The 19,916-nt window shown below is 39.8% G+C and overlaps 1 protein-coding gene and 1 pseudogene across 5 annotated transcripts in view; both read left to right on the top strand.

Annotated features, from left to right (window-relative positions):
- The window catches only part of Nf1 (neurofibromin 1), a 263,626-nt gene that overhangs the window by 221,964 nt on the left and 21,746 nt on the right, over window positions 1–19,916 (top strand). For all 5 annotated transcript variants that reach the window (XM_050128878.1, XM_050128876.1, XM_050128877.1 and 2 more), the window contains 8 exons: window positions 1,415–1,555; window positions 3,925–4,051; window positions 6,361–6,492; window positions 7,389–7,524; window positions 10,120–10,277; window positions 16,551–16,673; window positions 17,185–17,312; window positions 17,650–17,750. In XM_050128878.1, the coding sequence (XP_049984835.1) occupies window positions 1,415–1,555; window positions 3,925–4,051; window positions 6,361–6,492; window positions 7,389–7,524; window positions 10,120–10,277; window positions 16,551–16,673; window positions 17,185–17,312; window positions 17,650–17,750 (1,046 nt within the window). The remainder of the gene's footprint in view (window positions 1–1,414; window positions 1,556–3,924; window positions 4,052–6,360; window positions 6,493–7,388; window positions 7,525–10,119; window positions 10,278–16,550; window positions 16,674–17,184; window positions 17,313–17,649; window positions 17,751–19,916) is intronic.
- On the top strand, window positions 13,849–16,521 carry LOC126492434 (keratin, type II cytoskeletal 8-like; annotated as a pseudogene).

Here is a 19,916-nt window from a genome sequence, read left to right as displayed (position 1 = left end):
CCCAAGCGTTCCCAGCAGTTGACATTGCATGGTGACTCCTCATCGACTATGCAGGAACAGAACCTCTGACAGTACCAGGTAGACTCTAGGTTGGCTCCTCTCAGTCTAGTAGACCTTAACTTCCTATAGTTTCTTCTCATAAGAGTTAGAAAACAGGATGGATTAGCATAGCATGGTGGCCACACCTTTAGTCCCAGCATTCATGAAGTAGAGGCAGGTCAGTCTCCATGCATGTGAAGCCAGCCTGGTCTACATAGCAAATCCCAGGACAGCCAGGACTACATAGAGAATACCTGTCTCAAAGAGAAAGGAAGAGGGCTGGAAGAAGAGTGGGGGAGAGGAAAGGAAAAATAAAAAGGAGGGTAGATTGAAAAGAGGTTGTGAAGAAGAAACTGTCACAGGAGTTAGTTGTTTGTGGTAGAGGAAGTATAGCACATCTTTTCTCCTAGGCTTATGTGTTTGTAGTATTTTTTTCTCTTTGCTACTAAAAAAGATAAGTATAAATTCTTAATTCTTTCATCTAATAATTTGTTGAACATTTTCTGTGTATCTGGTAGAGAGATATATTAAACATAGTTAATGAAGTGTCCTGTATCTTAGATGGTTGTGGATATTGAGAAGTGAACAAATAAAGTCAGTAGACCACTACTTAATGTGTTAGTGATCCCTAATTACTACAGAAAAATGTGAAGCCAGAAGTATGCCTATGCCTGGTCATCAAAAGAGTTTGTATGCTGGACTAGTGTAGTGCGAAGAGATAGCACTTGCTTAGCATGTATGAGACCCTGGGTTCATCTCCACCGAGAGAGGGGGAAGGGGAGTGAGGGAGAGAGGGAGTTAAGAGTTTATACTAGTAAGAATGAGAAGTTGAAAGGGTAGAATCTAACTAGATTTAGAAATAAGCAGGACAGTGGAGTGGTGGATAGACCATTCTAGTAGAGAGGTGATAGAGAAAATTGTAAAGGTTGAATAGAATTAATCTAATATTCAATAGTCTTCAGAAAGGAGTTTGGAAATGATCATTTCCTAGTAGTCAGTATGATAACAACAGGACACAGCCTAGAGTGCACAGTGGATCAGAGAAGGGAGGAAGTGCACACTGAAGGAAAGTTAGCTTGGGTCTGCAGTGGTGACAAAGAAATGGCAGGTGTCAGCGACTACTGTAAAAGAGTCAGCAAACTCTGGAGACTAGATTTGGCATCCAGAATTGGGAGAAATCCCAGAGGAAGCTCAGGCTCTTAGCCTAGCTGATGATATTTTTAATTAGACACATGGATGGGTCCAAGTGCTTACCTGTCTACTCATGTTTCCCAAAGGAGTAAAAACACAGAAATTTGGTGAGGTATCCTGCTTTGCTTTATGCTGCAAAATGCATGGTTTGCCACCCTAACCTGGAGTGTATCTCCTTTACCAGGACTCCCCACTGCACAAAGCCCTCTTTTGGGTTGCCGTGGCTGTGCTGCAGTTAGATGAAGTCAACTTGTATTCAGCAGGTACTGCACTTCTGGAACAGAACCTGCACACCTTAGATAGTCTTCGGATATTTAATGACAAGGTGAGTAGACTTTCCTATGAGCTCCATATTGCTCATGGTGAGTCTTTTTTTCCTGCTTGTCCATAATCTAAGTATGAGTTTAATGCATTTTATTGTAAGTATAGTTTCTTAGTAGATCAGTAAAAGCTATTTAATCCTTAGTTCTTATATAGAAATAGCCAAGAACAACATGTCCTGCTCTTAGTGATTGAAATAGTAATAAGTAGGGCTGGAAAGATGACTCAGCAATTGGGAACACTGATTGCTCTTCCCAGTACCCCTATGGCAACATATCACAATCATCTCTTAACTCCGGTCCCAGGAATCCAGTGCCCTCTGTGACTTCCTTGGACACTGCACACACGTGATACACAAACATACATGGAAGCAAAACACCCATGAACATGAAATAAATAAATATATTTTTTTTCATAATTTTAAAGTAGTATTGAGGAGTAATAATAGCTACCACACCAAGTTCTGTGCATTCATTATTGCTGATTTTCATTCTCTCTCCCTATTTATTTTTATTTGTAATATATGTTAGACTTTTTATTTATTCAATAATAAACTTATTTTTATTGAAAAATTATCCTTAGTGAAAAATCTATATAATTAGTAACAGATAATGGAAGTTGGAGAACCTAAAGAAGTTTTGTATACTTAATTTTATTAGTTTGTCCCCCCTCCCCTCCTGCTTTCCCTAATCTCACTTTAAAGAATACCATTAGCAGCCGTCTTCACATTTATTAACCTAGATAGGGGCTGGATTTTGGCTCAGAGTATAGAGGATAAAATTAAACAGTACAAAATTGGGCTAGTGGTGTGGCTTACGACCGAGCCTGAAAATCTGAATTCAAGTCCCAAGACTTACATAATGACATAGTAGAAGCATATGTGCACTAAATAAATGAAAAATATTGTTTCAAAACCAATACAAAATTATATTCCTTTTGTTTTGGAGAAAAATAGAAACAGGCTAAGAGAAAAGAGAAGATTCTTTTGAAAAGAGGATATGTGTGTACATGTGCTTACATTATATTTGAAATTTCCTTGAAATGAACTGAACTGAACTGAACTATGGGGAAACAGAGCATGACCTAAGTATGAAGGTACCTGGTCTACAGTACTTGTTCAGTGTATATAATGTGGTGCAGACACAAAACAACTGGAGATCTAGGAAGTGTGGGAGCAAAGTGATAGGTAGAAGACACCTTGAAGTTTATCAGTCAGACCTGTTCATAAAAAGAGAAAGGAGTAAAATGTTAGCATCTGGAATATGTCTGGTTCTGAGCCAGCCCCATGTTCTCCAGCTTCATTGTTCTTCTCTGAAGTTGTCTTGAGACAATGGTGCTTCCTGTAGAGACTAACTGTTGGCTATTTGTATTTTAAGAATATTTACAAATAAAATAGATGTCTTTAAAGCAACTTGCTATTTTCTTTCTTTCACATGTATTTTTGTGTTTGTTGGGGTGAGTCACATCACAGTATGTATAGGGGTAAGAGGACAATTTGTGGGAGTCATCTCTCTTACCATGTGGATTCCAAGACTAGAATTCAGGTGATCCGACTTGACCACAAGCACCCTTCACCACTGAGCCCTCTCTCATCAGCCCCTGCCTTGCCATTTTTACTTTTGGAACATCATAAAAGGAGGGGCTAATCTTGACACCAAGGCCCCAAAGTACTAGGAATTAATCAGAGTTAATAAAGATTTATTGAGATCACTAGGATATTCTCCGGGATGGTAGAGTCAGGGTAATAGTGCACACCTCTGGGTCCTGCTACTTGAGAGGCTAAAACAGACATTTTAAACCTACATGGGCAACATAGTGAGTCTCTGTTTGAGTTTGATAGCAATTAGCTGGGCATTGTGGCTGGTGGCTATAATGTTAGCACTTGAAAGGTTATAGACAGAAGGTGTTGGCTTTTATGTAACCTTGCCTATGCAGCAGGTTCAAGGTCAGCCTAGGATAGATGGGATTTCATTTACCAAAAACAAACAATAGAACAATAGCTCAAAACTGTGTATCATGGGACTGCAGATGCAGCTCAGTGGTAGAGTGTTTGCCTAGCATGCATGCATGAGGCCCTGGGTTCAGTTCCTAGCACACCCAACACACACACAAATTGTGTTGTAAATCAAAGCAATTTGAGTTTTCCACTATCTTATTACTTATCTTTTTGACTATCTTACATTTATAGTACCCTAAATGTTCTTAGGGGATTTTCTGTTAACTAAAAATTTCTCTGAAAAAGTAAGTTTTTAAATAAAGTGTCTGAGCCAGGAGTATATATAGCTTAGTTGATTTGGGGTTCCAGTACTGGGAAATGAAAAAGGAAACTGTGTAAAGTCCATCAACTACCTATCTCCTAATTGTTTTTAATAGAGTCCAGAAGAAGTATTTATGGCAATCCGGAATCCTCTGGAATGGCACTGCAAGCAAATGGATCACTTTGTTGGACTTAATTTCAACTCTAACTTTAATTTTGCACTAGTTGGACACCTCTTAAAAGGTAAAGAAAGACTCCTTTTGTCGGGACATTTCATGAAATAGTATCGAAAAGCCAGAAATTACAAAAAGGAATTGATGGGGCTGGAGAGATGGCTCAGTGGGTAAGAGCACTGTCTGCTCTTCCAGAGGTCCTGAGTTCAATTCCCAGCAACCACATGGTGGCTCACAACCATCTGTAAAGAGATCTGGCGCCCTCCTCTGGCGTGTGAGTATGAATGGAGGCAGAAAGTTGTATACATAATAAATAAATCTTAAAAAAAAAAAAAGGAATTGATTACTTGAGATAAATTAACATAATCTAACCCATATGTTTTACTTTAATCGGAAGCCATATCTACATGAGTTGTTTCATTTAGTATTTAACTAGAACCTAATTTCCATAACAGATTTTAAAAGAGCAAAATAAGTGATAGTAAAATTTATAAGTACTGAGCACTTAATTGCTGTTATTGGTTAGTAATAAACTGCATATTCATGTTATTTCATATATGTATGTTACAGAATGTTGTACAGATTTAATTACAAAAGGCTAAGGGATTAGCTCAATTGTAGAACCTTGTTTAAGGTTTGGGTTCAGTCTCCAGCATTGCCAAGGAGTAAAAGGGATTTCCAGTTAGTGTGCATTAATGTTCAGATATGATCCTAGTTACTCTTCAACTTGTTTCTAGCACGTTCTCTATCAGCACTCTTGTACTATGTACAAATGCTCCCGCTGCTGTGTACTGTGTACCTTAGAGCATCACCATTCTGGTACTGCTCTTCAGTATTTCATTGTTTTTATAGTCAACCGTCTCCACTAGACTAGAGCTAACTCACTGTCTTACCTAGTTTTAGCTTCTCATTACTGACTTCAGAGCTTCATAACCATATTCTATTAAGATGGGCAGGTTTTCTTGTTTTGTTTTTTAATTCATTCATTTTTTACATAACAATCCCAGTTCCCCCTCCGTCTGCGCTTTCCGCTCCCTCCCCATTTCCTCCTACCCCACCTCTGATCCATTCCTTCGAGAAGTTAAGGCCTCCCCTGGGAAGTCAACTAGGACTGTCCTGTCCCCTTGTTGAGACAGGACCAAGGCCCCCACCCACACACTCCCAGCCCGACCCATGCCTAAACTGAGCAAGGTATCTCTACATAGAGAATGGGCTCTACAAAGTCAGTTCATGCATTAGAGTTAGATTCTGGTCCCACTGCCCATAGCCCCAAATGCTGCCCAAGCCACACCATTGTCAAGGTGGGCAATTTTTTATAAAATAAATAAATAAATATATGTATATTAAGCTCAGTGTGGTGGTACACACATTTAATCCTAGCACTTGGGAATCAGAAGCAGGTAGATCTCTGTGAGTTCAAGGCCAGCCTAGTCCAGAGCTACATAGTGAGACCTTGTTTCAAAAATCAAAGAACAAAAGCCCAAAACCAAACAAGGAAGAAAATAGAAAAAGAAGAAATAATTTTTTAAAGACCTGCTTGTTTTTATTTTATGTGCATGAATGTTTAGAGTATTTTGCCTGTGTGCATGTTTATGTAACACCTGCGAGCTTGTTACCTGAAGTGGCTATAAGACACACTGGAGGCCAGGCCGTGGTGGCGCACGCCTTTAATCCCAGCACTAGGGAGGCAGAGGCAGGCGGATCTCTGGGAGTTCGAGGCCAGCCTGGTCTACAAAGGGAGTTCCAGGACAGGCTCCAAAGCTACAGAGAAACCCTGTCTCGAAAAATTAAAAAAAAAAAGAAAGAAAAAAGAAAGAAAGAAAAGAAAAGAAAAGAAAAGAAAAGAAAAAAAAAGAAAAGAAAAGAAAAGAAAAAAGACACACTGGATCCCCTGGAACTGGAAGTACTGGAAGTATAGGTGGCTGTGAGCCACTTTGTGGGATGCGGGAACCATGCTCTGGTGCTCTGTAAGAGCAACCAGCTCTTAACTGCTGAGCCATTGCTCCAGACCCAAAGAAGAAATACTTTTAAAGTAGTAGAGCCCTAATTTCAAATGAAATCTCGAGGGGACCTCTGATGCTTAGTTTTTGTTTGTACTTATTCCTAAGCTCTGTGCTTGTTTAGGAAATGAAAATTCAACAATGCCAGCATCTTTCCTAATGCCCTCTCCTTTAGGGTTTCAGGGAGTATCCCCTTGTACACATGTGGGGTACTTACTCTTACGTATAATTAACTCCACATTTTTATGTTCACATTCACAAAGGGCTATTCTTGGATAGCAGGAATTTTCCTTTTCTTATAGTTACTTGTCACAGCAGAAAAGCTCAAACATCTGTTCATGAACTAAGTTAACTTGTTATTTGTTTCTTCTTTTTATAGGGTACAGGCATCCTTCACCTGCCATTGTTGCAAGAACAGTCAGAATTTTGCATACACTGCTAACTCTTGTTAACAAACATAGAAATTGTGACAAATTTGAGGTGAACACACAGAGTGTGGCTTACTTAGCAGGTAAAAAAAAGCTCAAAACTGACAAAATTAGTCTACCTCTATTGTTGGCTTAGGATCACCAAGATACCCATGCCTAGTTTCAAGTCTTTGCACTAGTTTGTTGGCTAAATAGAGCATTCACAGTTCAGTTCTTTGATATTTAAAATTGTAATGATTTTGCCAAAATGTTTTTGATCATAAAAGAATTTTCATTGGGATCTGAAATATCCTAAAATTGGATTGCTTCAGCCTATCATCTCAGGCCTTCATAGTCTTCTATTCTGTCCTCTATCTAAATTTCATGAACATCTCCTTTTATAGCCTCTCCAAAAGGACAGGCTATTTCAAGCCAATCTACTTACTGTCTCCTACAGGGCTTTCTGCCTCTTTAATACTCATTCTTTGTGCTCTTTTACCTGGGATGCCTGTCCCATCCCCACCATTTACTAAACTAAATCTATCTTATCTGATATTTACTGTATTCTATTCAGACAATGTAGTTTGATGGAAGATGCCTATTTTCACTTTAACAAATTTTCATTATTTCCAGTTTTTTGTTTGTTTCAAGCATGTAACCTTGAGGAAACCATTTTACATCCCAGAATATTTTTATCAGTGCATTTCAGATACATGCCCTGCCTGCTTTTTGTGATTATTGAAACCAAATAGGCAATCAAGTGCCTGAGAAAGTAAGGTGTTTACAAATTTCTTTGTGTGTTTCATGTTTATGTAGACTATAAACTCTAAATGATAAGTCTGTTCTGCAGGTATATAGACTTCAATCTCACACTGTCCAAGTCTTTTTATGTGTACGTGTAATAGTAATATCCTTTTAAGTTTGCAAGAAATGAACCCTGTTTTAGGTCACATTTGTGTTTTTTACAATTTTTTTTATCTGCTTTTCCTTTTCCTGTTAGCTCTACTCACAGTGTCCGAAGAGGTTCGAAGTCGGTGTAGCCTCAAGCATAGGAAGTCCCTTCTTCTTACTGATATTTCAATGGAAAATGTTCCTATGGATACATATCCCATTCATCATGGTGACCCTAGCTATAGGTAAGTGGACATGGTATCATAATTATAGTCAGGCTTCAATTTCCCTGTGATAGAAGCTAGCAGCAAAGTAATCTAGCAGCTCAAGATGGTCTAGCAAGTGTAGAAATCAAAGCTTTCTCCTAGATGAACACTATTTTATATGGGTTGTATTAAAGTCATTCTAGTCTGTTCTGATATTATCATTAGTTCACCTCTTTAAACACAGAACACTTGAATAATGAAAGAAAGACCATCCTGAAAGGTTTGGTTGCAGAAAAGGACCTGGGAGAAAACTAACATGAAATAGAAGCATCATTGCATGCCTAAAGACTAAGTGATATAGGGCAGAAGAGCTGACTCAGCGTTTTAAAGCATTTATTTTTGTTTTTGTTTTTTAAGATTTATTTACTAGGTATGCAGTGTTCTGACCCTGCTGGTGAAAAGAGGACACCAGATCTCATTATAGATGGCTGTGAGCCACCCTGTGGTTGAGCCATTGATCTTAACCTTTGAGCCTTCTCTCCAGCCCACTACTTGTATTCTTGCAAAGGACCTGGGTTTAGTTCCCATCACCCATGTGGTTACTCACAGCCATCTGTACCTGAAGTTCCAGAGACTCTGACACCCTCTTTTGACCACCGTGGAGCACACACATGGCAAATATACATGCATGTTGGCAAAATACTCATACACGTGAAGTAAATAAAATCTTTTTTTTTTAAAGTGATATAAATTGTTAAAAACATTTGCATGCACTATTTACTAATGTCATTACATTAGAACCTTTCTATGGTGTAGTTTTGTTGTTGTTGCTTTGATACAAGGTCTGACTCTATGTCCCTGGATGGTCTGGAACTCAGAATGTAGAGTAGACTGACCTTAAACTCACAGAGATCTGCCACCACCAAGTTCTGGGATTAAAGGTCTTTACCACCATACCCAGCTTGTATAATGTAGGTCTATATGAGAGAATCATAAAACTCTGTCTACTATTACTTGTGGCTTCATCTAGGATTTTTTTTCCCCAATGTAACTGCTATCTTTGGGGGATTGTTTTATAATATGAATTAAACAAAAATATATTTGTGGTTTGGATACACAGTGTTGAACATAAGAAAATGATCTTTGAGAGATCATGTCACTAAACTTACTAATATCTTTCTTTTTGATTGTAAGAAGACCTCACCAGCACTTGACAGCAACAGTGTATGCAAGTTTTCCCCATAGACATGGTGTTCTATGTGTCTATTTCTTCAGTTATTCACATGAGTTTATTTTCTTGCTTTAGTTATTGAAAGGAAAAAGTAACTTAGTTGCCTGTATTTTGGGAAAACTTAATTCTCAATCTTATTTTTATTGGTTTTTAAATAATGTAATAATGCAAATGCTTATTTAGACTTTATTTTTTCTGATTATAAAATTCAGTGCAAATGGGCAGTGGTGGTACACGCCTTTAATCCCAGAAGCAGAAGTAGGTGGTGGATATCTGTGAATTCGAGGCCAACTTGGTCTACAATGCAAGTTTCAGGACAACCAGGACTGTTACACAGAGAAACCCTGTCTTGAAAAACCAGGAAAAAAAAAAAAGAAAGAAAAGAAAAAAATTCAATGCAATAAGTTCAAGAGATCTATTATTCAACATAAGTTAATGACAGTGTATTTAACATATATCTGAAAAGTGCTAAGGTAAAGGTAAAAGAATTTAGTGTTCTCACTGCAATACATGAAAAATATGTAGGGTAATACATGTCCTAAGTTTGCATATTTTAGGCATGCCACATGTGTACATTTTAAAAATCATGTTGCACACTGTAGAAATAATGCAAATTTTATTTGTTAAATTGGAAAATTTGGAGCCATGTGTGGTGGCAAATGCCTGTAGTCCCAATACTTAGGAGATAGAAGCAGGAAGATCAGGAATTCAAGTGCATCCTTAGCTATATAGTGAGTTTGAGGCCAGCCTTGGCTACATATGGCCCTGTGTCAAAAACGAAACAGAAGCTGGAGATGTAGCTTGGTTGGTAGAGAAATCTTTCCTAATATGTGTATGGCCCTAAGTTTAATCCCAGTACTTCAGAAAGCTGACTGTGGTAGCACACACCTGTCATCTCAGCACTTGGGAAGTTTAGTGTCATCCTTGACTTCATAGTGAGTTTCAGGCCAGCCTGGACTACATGAGACCTTATCTCAATCAATCAATAAATATATAAGTAGTTCGGGGTTTAGAACACTTGCCAATCCCTGTACTGCAGGAAAGAAAAAGGTAGCAAAATTATGCAGTATAGATCTTCCTATGTAACATTGATACTTCTGGGAGTACATTAGGAGTTGTACCCTAAGAGCCAACTGTAGTGTAACGCTAGCATTCTGGAAACTAAGGCAGAAGGATTAGAAGTTTAAGACCATCCAACTTGGAATGCATAACAAATTCGAGCCAGCCTGGACAACTTAATGGGAACTTAGCAAGTCTGTGTCCTGTAGTCCTTTAAAGTGCAGTTTTCAGACTAATTTGTTGCCATCATTAGGAAATAGGATAGCTATTAGGAATGAGTGAACAGTAGCTATATTTGTCATCTTCTTGTTAATTAATTCTTCTAAATTGTTTAAATCTCCCAGGACACTAAAGGAGAACCAGCCATGGTCTTCTCCCAAAGGTTCAGAAGGATACCTTGCAGCAACCTACCAATCTGTAGGCCAGACCAGTCCCCGGGCCAGGAAATCCATGAGCTTGGACATGGGGCAGCCTTCTCAAGCCAACACAAAGAAATTGCTTGGTTAGTTTATCTTGATTTCATGTCAAGTTTTACATTATTATTGCTGTGATAAATGGTTAACTACTTTCTCTCTTGGAATTATTTGAAACTATATCATCAACGTTTACTGTTTTGATGTAACAAAAGCTTTTGTGACTTTTTAATTTCACTTATTTACTTTATGTGTATGAGTGTTTTGCCTGCATTTGTATAGATATATACCACATGTGTGCCTGGTGCCTGTGGTTGCCAGAAGGGCATCATATTCCTTGGAACTGAAGTTACAGACATTTGTGAGCTTCCTGTTCTTGCTGGGAACAGAACCTGGATCCCTGAAAGAGTGACATGTGTTTTAATCACCAAGCCATCTCTTCAGCCCTTGTGTGGCTTTTATAAGGGAGTTTGATTTTGATAGATCAGTTCAGCTATATCTTTGAGAATGAAACTTTGGAATGGCTTTGAATTTAATTTGATTTTTAGTTCTATGTTTTTAATTTTCTACTTTTAAGTATTGTGGCCTTTGAGTTTTTGGGCAACAGACAGTATAAGAGTCATTACAGCCGGGCGGTGGTGATGCACGCCTTTAATCCCAGCACTCGGGAGGCAGAGGCAAACGGATCTCTGGGAGTTCGAGGCCAGCCTGGTCTACAAGAGCTAGTTCCGGGACAGGCACCAAAGCTACAGAGAAACCCTGTCTCGAAAAACCAAAAAAAAAAAAAAAAAAAAAAAGTTATTACAGATACCTAGAAGAAAGGAAGCATTGCTGTACTAGGGGTCTATAATGGTAACTTTCCCTAAATTATCATTTTGAAAACAATGTATCAACTGAGATTTGAAACCAGTCACCATATTTTCTTTGAACCAAAAAAGATATTTTTCAATTAATAAGGATATTCCTTTTAGAGATACATGTTTGTGGGTACATACACACACATTAGAGGAGAGCCTTGTGTTGTCAGCTCACTCCTTCAAACCTTTATATTCTGAGCATTGAACTCAGATTGTCAGGCCCTAAGGCAGACGCCTTTCCACTGTGAGCCATCTTGCCAGCCCAAGATGCAATTTTTGACAGTTAATGTTGCTCAGTTCATGAATATTCCTCTGAGAATTAAACCTACAATACTGAGTCCTCTCCTTTCTGGTAACTGATAAAGTGAATTCCTGAAAGAGACCATCCACTGACCCACAGAGCAAGTGTGAGGCACTGCCTTTCATTGGCTGCCATTTTCATTGTTACTCGGATATATTGAAATGTATAATCTGTGATCATTAATGTGAATGTGGATTTCGGTTACCCATGCAAGCGTACTTAGTAACTTGAGATAGTATTGTGAAAATGTTTGTGTTCATAAGGAAATTGGTGAGCAGACAACAAAGTGTAACACGAATAACCTTTCAGTAAATGTTGAAAGAAGAAATAACAAATGCCGGTCATTGTTACACAGGTCTGTCATCTTCTGTTGAGTTCCTTTCTGCTAACCCTTTGTCATCAGTAATGCTGGGACTTTCCCAGCTACTTTGTGTTTTGTAATTATGGACTTTCATATCAAGGAAGTTGTAAGTGAAAATTTAACCTCAGAGAAAATATGGTATTCCTTCAATTCTAGGTAGAAAAGATAGGGTCTCTGTTCAACAAAGGGGTTATCCTTTGTTGGCTATGACTTAAAATCAGCTGATGACAACAGTATATGCCAGATAGCATTAAAATGATAGTGTCTTGATGAAGAAACTGAGGATCTTACGAAATTAAGAGGTAATATTTGAGCCAGATCTTAGATGTGGTACATAGAGCCAGATAGACATGACAAGGAAGGGTGTGCATTCGAGAGAAGAAGTGCAGTGGTTTAGGAGAGCAGGAGAGCAGTTGTGGTAGACCAGTTGGAGTGTTACAGGAAAGTCACATGGGAAACGAGGCTGGAGTAGTCATTGTGGCCATGAAGACTGCCATGGCTGGGCATGGTGGCTCCATTTTAATCCCAGCACTTGGAAGCAGAGGTGCATTTCTCTTAGGCCAGCTTAGTCCATACTGTGAGTTCCAGAACAGCCAAGGCTTTGTAGAGAGATTCTGTCTCAACACAACAGCAAAGACTCTGCCATGATGAGAAATGTATCATATCATACATCCAACAGAGATCTTTTTTGTTTTGTTTTGTTTTGTTGTTTTTCGAGACAGGGTTTCTTGGTAGCTTTGGTGCCTGTCCTGGAACTAGCTCTTGTAGACCAGGCTGGCCTCGAACTCCCAGAGATCCGCCTGCCTCTGCCTCCCAAGTGCTGGGATTAAAGGCATGCGCCACCACCGCCCGGCTCCAACAGAGATCTTGAATTAAGGAAGGAACAAAATGTGATTTTTATTTTTTGGAACATTTTCCCAATAGCAGTGTGGAGTAAGGGGACCATTTATAAGATTGACTTAGCAATCTAAGAGAAAAAATAAACAGTGCCAGCTCACACTAAGGCAGAACCTCTGGGAAAATAGAATCCAGTGTGAGGTATTTTCACAGGAGAGTGGACAGAGAAGAGTTGATGCCTCACTAATGAATCAGGTGGGAAGAGAGGACTGTAAAGATGCAATAGGTTTCTGGCTTCAGAAGCTGCCAATCAGATATGATCATGCTGCCTATGATTCTCATGAGGTAGAAGCGGGTGGAGCACAAGAAGAGGCCAGCCTAGATCACATAGCATGTTCCAGGCTAGTCCAGGCTACATAGTGGACCCTGTTGATAAATAATATAAGTTGAATAGCACTTACAGACTAGGCTGGAACTATCGTTTTTCACTACAAGGTATATATATTCAAAGGAGATCAGATCAGTGTGTTGAAACAGCTGCATTCTGTGTGGTTGCAGAACTCACAAAGAGCAAAAAAAAAAAAAAAACAAAGCAACCTCAGTGTCCATCTGTTAATGAATAGATAAAGCATATTTTTAATTCAGATTGATAAATAATAGCCGTAAAATGGGTAGAATTAGAGATTACTGTGTTAAATAACTCAGGCACAAAACCAAACACTGCATGATGTCACTCAAATGTGAAAGATAAACTGTGGTTCTCATGTTAAGGATAGATTGATGGTCCCCGGAGACTGGTGGGCACTGAGGAGCAGGAGCCCTGCTTGCTGTTGCACATTGGACAGCCGTGGGGAGCAGCAGTTCGTCATACATTTCAAAGCTGGAAGAAAGGTTTTGTGTGTGTTCTCCTTAAAGAACTGATAGCTGGAAGTGGTAGGGCACACCATTAATTCCAGCAATTGGAAAGCAGTGGCAGAAGGATCTCTGTGAGTTTGAAGCCAGCTTGATCTACATAGCATGTTCAAAGACAGCCAGAGCTACATAATAGAGAGATGCTGTCTCAAAAAACAAAAACAAACTGATAACTATTTGAAGAGTTAGATAATTGAATTATAGGAAGAGGAGTAGATCATTCAGGAACTAGTACAATTAAAGTAAAAGAAAAGAGAAGGACAAATCAATGGAATGACCACCTTCCTCCAAACACTATAGAGAGCACTAATGGGATAAAGGGTCTTTGCTAGGCACTGTCTCATGGCCTAAAACCAGCTGCTGCACTTGCTCTCAAACCTCCAGACTTCACCATGTCCATCAGGATGACCCAGAAGTCCTACAAGGTGTCCACCTCCGGTCTCCAGACCTTCAGCACTCATACATGCGTGCACCTGGTGTGCACATCAGCTTTTTCAGCCTTCCCTGGCTGGACAGCAGCAGCTTCTAGGGAAGCCTGGGACCAGCATGGGTCTGGGTGGCTTCAGTAGGGCTAGTGTAGGGGACATCTCAGAAGTCATGGTGAATCAGAGCCCCTTGAAGCTGGAAGTAGACCCCAACATCCAGGCTGTGCACACTCAGGAGAAGGAGCAGATTAAATCCCTTAACAACGAGTTTGCCTCCTTCATTGACAAGGTGCACTTCTTGGAGCAACTGAACAAGATGCTAGAGACCAAGTGGATGGAGCCTATTGCAGCAGCCGAAGACACTGAGGGGCAACATGAACATGTTTGAGAGCTATAATCAATAACCTTCAATGGCAACTGGAAGCCCTGGGCCAGGAGAAGCTGAAGCTGGAGGCAGAGCTTGGCAACATGCAGGACCTGGTAGAGAACTTAAAGAATAAATATAAGGATGAGATCAACAAGCACAGAGATGGAGAACAAGTTTGTCCTCATCAAGAAGGATGTGGATGAAGCATACATGAACAAAGTGAAACAGGAGTCCCACCTGGAAGAGCTGACTGATGAAACAACTTCCTTCAACAGATCCATGAAGAGGAGATTTGCGAGCTGCAGTCTCAGATCTCAGACATATGTGGTGCTGTCTATGGACAACACTTTCTTCCTGATCATGGACAGCATCATTGCTGAAGTCCATGCTCAGTGTGAGGACATCACCAACCGCAGCCAGGCTGAGGCTGAAAGCATGTATCAGATTAAGTACAAGCAATTACAGACTCTGTCTGGGAAGCATGGGGATGACTTGCACCACACAAAGACCGAGATCTCTGTGATGAACCACGGCATCAACTGCCTGCAGGTGGAGATTGAAGATCTCAAAGGCCGGAAAGCAACCCTGGAGGTTGCCATCACTGATGCTGAGCTACTTGAGGAGATAGCCATTAAGGATGCCAATGGTCCAGATGGAGGTGCCCTGAAGCAGGCCAAGCAGGCCATGACCCAGCAGCTGCACAAGTACCAGGAGCTGATGAACATCAAGCTGGCACTTGACATTGAGATCGCCACCTACCACAAGCTACCTGGAGGACGAGAAAAGCAGGCTGGAATCTGGAATGCAGAGCTTTGAGTATCCATACAGAGACCACCAGTGACTACTCAGGAGGGCTCAGCCTATGAAGAACTTACCAGCCCTGTCTTCAGCTATGGCATGAGCTCCTTCCAGCCCAACTTCAGCTCTGTTGGAGGCTCCAGCTCTTTTAGTCACACCAAGGCTATGGTTGTGAAGATTGACACCCACGAGGCGAAGCTGGTATCAGAGTCCTCTGATCCTGTCCAAGTGAAGGGCTACTGGAGCTATTGCCAGCCTGTGCTCCTGCAGCTGCCCAGGGCTCACAGAGGAGACAGCTGTATGGCAGAGTGCAGGGAATGAGGGACCCACCAGAGGAACAGCCCTAGCCCTCTGACCAACCTTGGGAGAAATCTTCCATCTGTCATACCCCTCTGGCCCCCGCCTCCTCCCAAACCCAATACAATTGTATTCTCCAAAATAAGGCCTCAGCTGGACCCATCCAAAAAAAAAAAAAAAAAAGTGTTTCAAAAAAGCAGTTTTCATCCTGGTCAGTACAGGATCCTTAGTAGTGTGATCTCAGGCTGACCTCTTAACCACTCATGGCTTCTTCCATTCACACGAAAGGTAGAGGCTGGACTAGATTTTTCTAGATGCTTTTGGCCTTGTGATTTGTGATTACTTATTACTCTTAATACATGAAGTCAGAACGTTCTATTTATCAAATCACTTGTCTGATTTTGTAATATTGGCTTCATTTCTGGTTTTTAAAATGAGTTCATTTAAGGTATACATTACAAACTTTTTCTTTTACTGTGTGTGTATTTCTGAGCATTAAACCCCTATGCTCACTAGACAGTTACACCACCACTGAGCTACATACTCACCTCCACATTGTTATTTAGAACTGCACCAAGCAAAAAGAGACATTCTCTGAATCTAAAGAGCAAAGACAGATCATAATGTGATATAAATACTTCTCCTTTAAATAAGAGAAGGACATTTAAATACCACTATATGTGATTGGGGAACTCAAGGCCAAGTGTGAGACAGGACAGCTTGCTGCACTTTTGAAATGTCTCCTTATATATCTAATTTTTAATACTTCTGGGCATACATATCTTGAACAATTAAAGTCAAATTTTAATTTTTACCTGTTATGAAGAGTGTTGATCTGTTTTGACTTTTTCTTGACACCAACTTAATCTCCTTACTTGAACAGGCTGTTCAGGTTTTTCTACAGTTCCCACAGACCAAAATCTCCTCCTTGTCTTTGTTACCAATACTTACCCTTCTCGATGGAGTCTAGTTTTTCCTCAAGATAGTAAATATAATCTCAAGCTTTTTAGACCAGTGAAGACTCTACTCTCCTGGAAAGCTGTGGGCCAGATCCCTTGAAGAGGAAATGGAGAGTGCCGTCTAGACTCCGTTCCAGGGATGTTCCGCTTGCTTCAGGCCCTTCCCTGCAAGCTTACATTATTAGGATATTATTATTTGTAGACACTGCTGTTAATGAACTTTAATCTGTTATAACTTTTTTTTATAGGAACAAGAAAAAGCTTTGATCACTTGATATCAGACACAAAGGCTCCTAAAAGACAAGAAATGGAATCAGGGATCACAACACCCCCCAAAATGAGAAGAGTGGCAGAAACTGATTACGAAATGGGTGAGATACAAGCTGATAAATAATCTAGATCACTGCAGACAGAAGACACTTTTGTTTCCAGCAGTCCTTATGATCTTTGTTGTACAGAATAGAAATGCATACTCTTGTTCCAAAGATAAGCTCTCTATAGCCCTTAAATTGGCAGTAAAAGTAATTGACTCTCGGGGCAAAGACAGAGGGATCACAAATTTGAGATCTGAACCAGGTGGTGGTGGCACATGCCTTTAATACCAACATTCAGGAGGCAGAGGCAGGTGGATCTCCAGGTTTGAGACAAATCTGATCTAACTGTGAAACCATGCCTCAAAAAAAGGTTACTAGATAGACAGACAGATAGATAATACAGCACTGTCAATCACTAGCTGATAGTTATATTAGTGCATAGTAACTCTGTATGATAGTTATATTGATAATTAAGATATCTATTTAAAGAACTGTTGAATTTAAAATGTAACATTAAGATATGTTGAGTAAAGTGACTGTAGGTACTCTACTCCATGCCCTATTGCAGAAACCCAAAGGATTTCCTCACAGCAGCACCCACATTTACGGAGAGTCTCAGTGTCTGAATCAAATGTTCTATTGGATGAAGAAGTACTTACTGACCCAAAGATCCAAGCACTGCTTCTTACTGTTCTGGTAAGGAACCCCCGACCTTTGCCTATCTGTTTGTTTGTTTGTTTACTTATTTATTTTTGTGGCAGGGTCTCACTGTGTATCCCTGGTTGTCCTAGAACTCACTGTGCAGACCATTCTGGCCTTGAACTCACAGAGATCCATCTACTTCTGCCTCCTGAGTACTGGGATTAAAGACATGTGCCACCTCTACTCCTGGCAGAACTTTCTCTTTTTGAGGGTTTTCCTGCTCAAATTCTTAGCAGCCCCTTAAATATTACAAATATGAAAGGAAGATGTTTTTACTTCAGCAAAATATAAAGATTCAGTCATAACATGTTTACTCTTTGCATCTTGGCAGGCTACACTGGTAAAATATACTACAGATGAATTTGATCAACGAATTCTTTATGAATACCTAGCAGAAGCCAGTGTTGTGTTTCCCAAAGTGTTTCCTGTTGTGTAAGTATCTCCTCTTGTTTGTAGTTAGCCTCTGTGTCTGTCTTTGTGTCAGGTGCTCTAAAAAGGTACAGGAAGTGTATTTCAGTGATATCTACTACCTGAGTGGGGAATGGAGCTAGTGTTTTTAACCAGATAGAGAAATGGTTAATGATTTTAAGGCTTGGGACTACAGCTCTGTAGAACACGTGCTTAGCATGCACAAGGGCCCAAGGTTGATTTCCAGCCCCCAAAACAAAAACCGTAGCTGTGGGGCTGAAGAGATAGCTCAGCAGTTAGGAGCATGTACTGGTTTTGCAGAGGACCTGAGTTCCATTCCCAGCATCCTTTTCTGACCTCGGAGGACACTGAACACATATTCACATTTACCCACACACAAACAGACATGCAAACACATGATTGAAAAGAAAAATAAATCTTAAAACCTATAATTTAATAGTAACTACAGCTATGTTTTTTTCCCTAATCTTACTGATTGCTTTAGTGGGTTATCTTAATGAGTATTTTACAGTTTTCACAGGAACAAACTGGTAGATTGCTATGTTTAAACCAGCCTGCTTAGTTTTCTTTGTGTGATGGTGGGTGGGGGATGCACAAATCTTTTCTTTTAAATATTGCACTTATTTTAGTGCACACATGCATATGTACTATGGCACACATGTGGAGGTGAGTCAGTACTCTTTTTCCACATGTTTGCTCCTGGAGATGAAACTCGGGTCATCAGACTTGACAACTGTCACCTTATCCACTGAGCCATCTTGCTAGCCCTTTGTTTTCTTTTTCGTAGGATTTCTGTATTTATTCACAGCTGAGTGAAAACAGAATTGACCTCTTATCTAGGAGGTTGGTTTTACTCTCAACACTTGAACTTCAAACTATTTGCTCTCATTTGATTTCTGTTGCTGTGATAAAACACTGACCAAAATAGCTTGGAGAAAGGACTAGAGAGCTAGCTCTGCAGTTGAAAGCATATCTGCTTTTCCAGAGAATGACTCCCAACACCCATATGGTATTTCACAACTGTCTGTAACTCCAGGTACAGGGAATTTGATGCCCACCTCTGTGTTCACCAGGCTCTCATGTGGTACACAGACGTACATGTAGACAAAATTCTCATACACATAAAACAAATTTTTAAAAAAAGTAAAGAATAGCAACTTGGTAAGGGAAGGTATTATTTCATCTTACAAGTTAGAATCCAATCATTGAGGGAAGCCAGGGCAGGAACTAGAGCAGAGACCATGGAAGAATGCTGCCTACTGGCTTGTTCAGTTACCTTTCTCATACATCCCAGGCCCACCAGCCCAGGGCTGGCACAGTCCACAGTGGATTGGGCCCTCTACATCAGTTAGAAATCAAGAAAACGTTACACAGACCATTCTGATAGGAACAATTCTTCAGTTGAGAGCCCTTCTTCCTGGATATGTCAGCTGACAACTCTTACAGAAAGTTGTTGGCAAATTTAAAAAAACTGTAAAAGGGCCTTTGTGTGGAATTTAGAGCAATAGAGTTCAAGGTGAAGGATGGACATAGGGCATAGGTCTGGCTATAGCCTTTGTTTATGCCATTGTTAAATATTGAGTTTATATCCATTTGTACAGTGCAAAGCTGTTGAGAAATTTTTAATTGGTAATGAGGTTACTATGGAAATATACTCTGGCTATTATGTTGAGAATGAGTTGGAAGAAACAGTATGTTGAATCAGAAAGATTGTAATAAGACACTATTCCAAGAGGCCAGTATCTGGAGTATAAGGAGAGGTAGAATTGAAAGCACATTTAGGAGGAAAGAATTCTAGAGGTTGTCCATGCAGGTCCCTAAGGAGTACTGCTAGATGGATGGTTTGCATGTTAAAATGGATGGTAGTGGTTTCATTGCTGAGATAAAAATCTTGAGAGAATCTGATACTTATGAAGGGGAAGTAGAATGAACCTGGTGTTGGACATTTTTAAACAGTTATGTCAAACAACTGAAGATACTGTAAGCACACTTCAGTTTATAAACCTGAGTACATCAGTGTAGCTTATTGAACATCCAGCATTTGCTGTTTAATCTCATTTTAAAGTTTCTGAATTTCACATATCTGGATGTTACTTTTTAAATAGATTTTTATTAGTAGATTGCAGCTGATTTAGAAATGATTTCTTTGTAAGGTTCCACATTCTACCC

The sequence above is a fragment of the Alexandromys fortis genome, unplaced genomic scaffold (genome assembly GCF_014885135.2).
Source record: "Alexandromys fortis isolate MF-2015 unplaced genomic scaffold, M_Fortis_MF-2015_v1.1 scaffold_80, whole genome shotgun sequence".
Lineage (NCBI taxonomy): Eukaryota > Metazoa > Chordata > Mammalia > Rodentia > Cricetidae > Alexandromys > Alexandromys fortis.
This window is presented reverse-complemented; position numbering and strand designations above follow the sequence as displayed.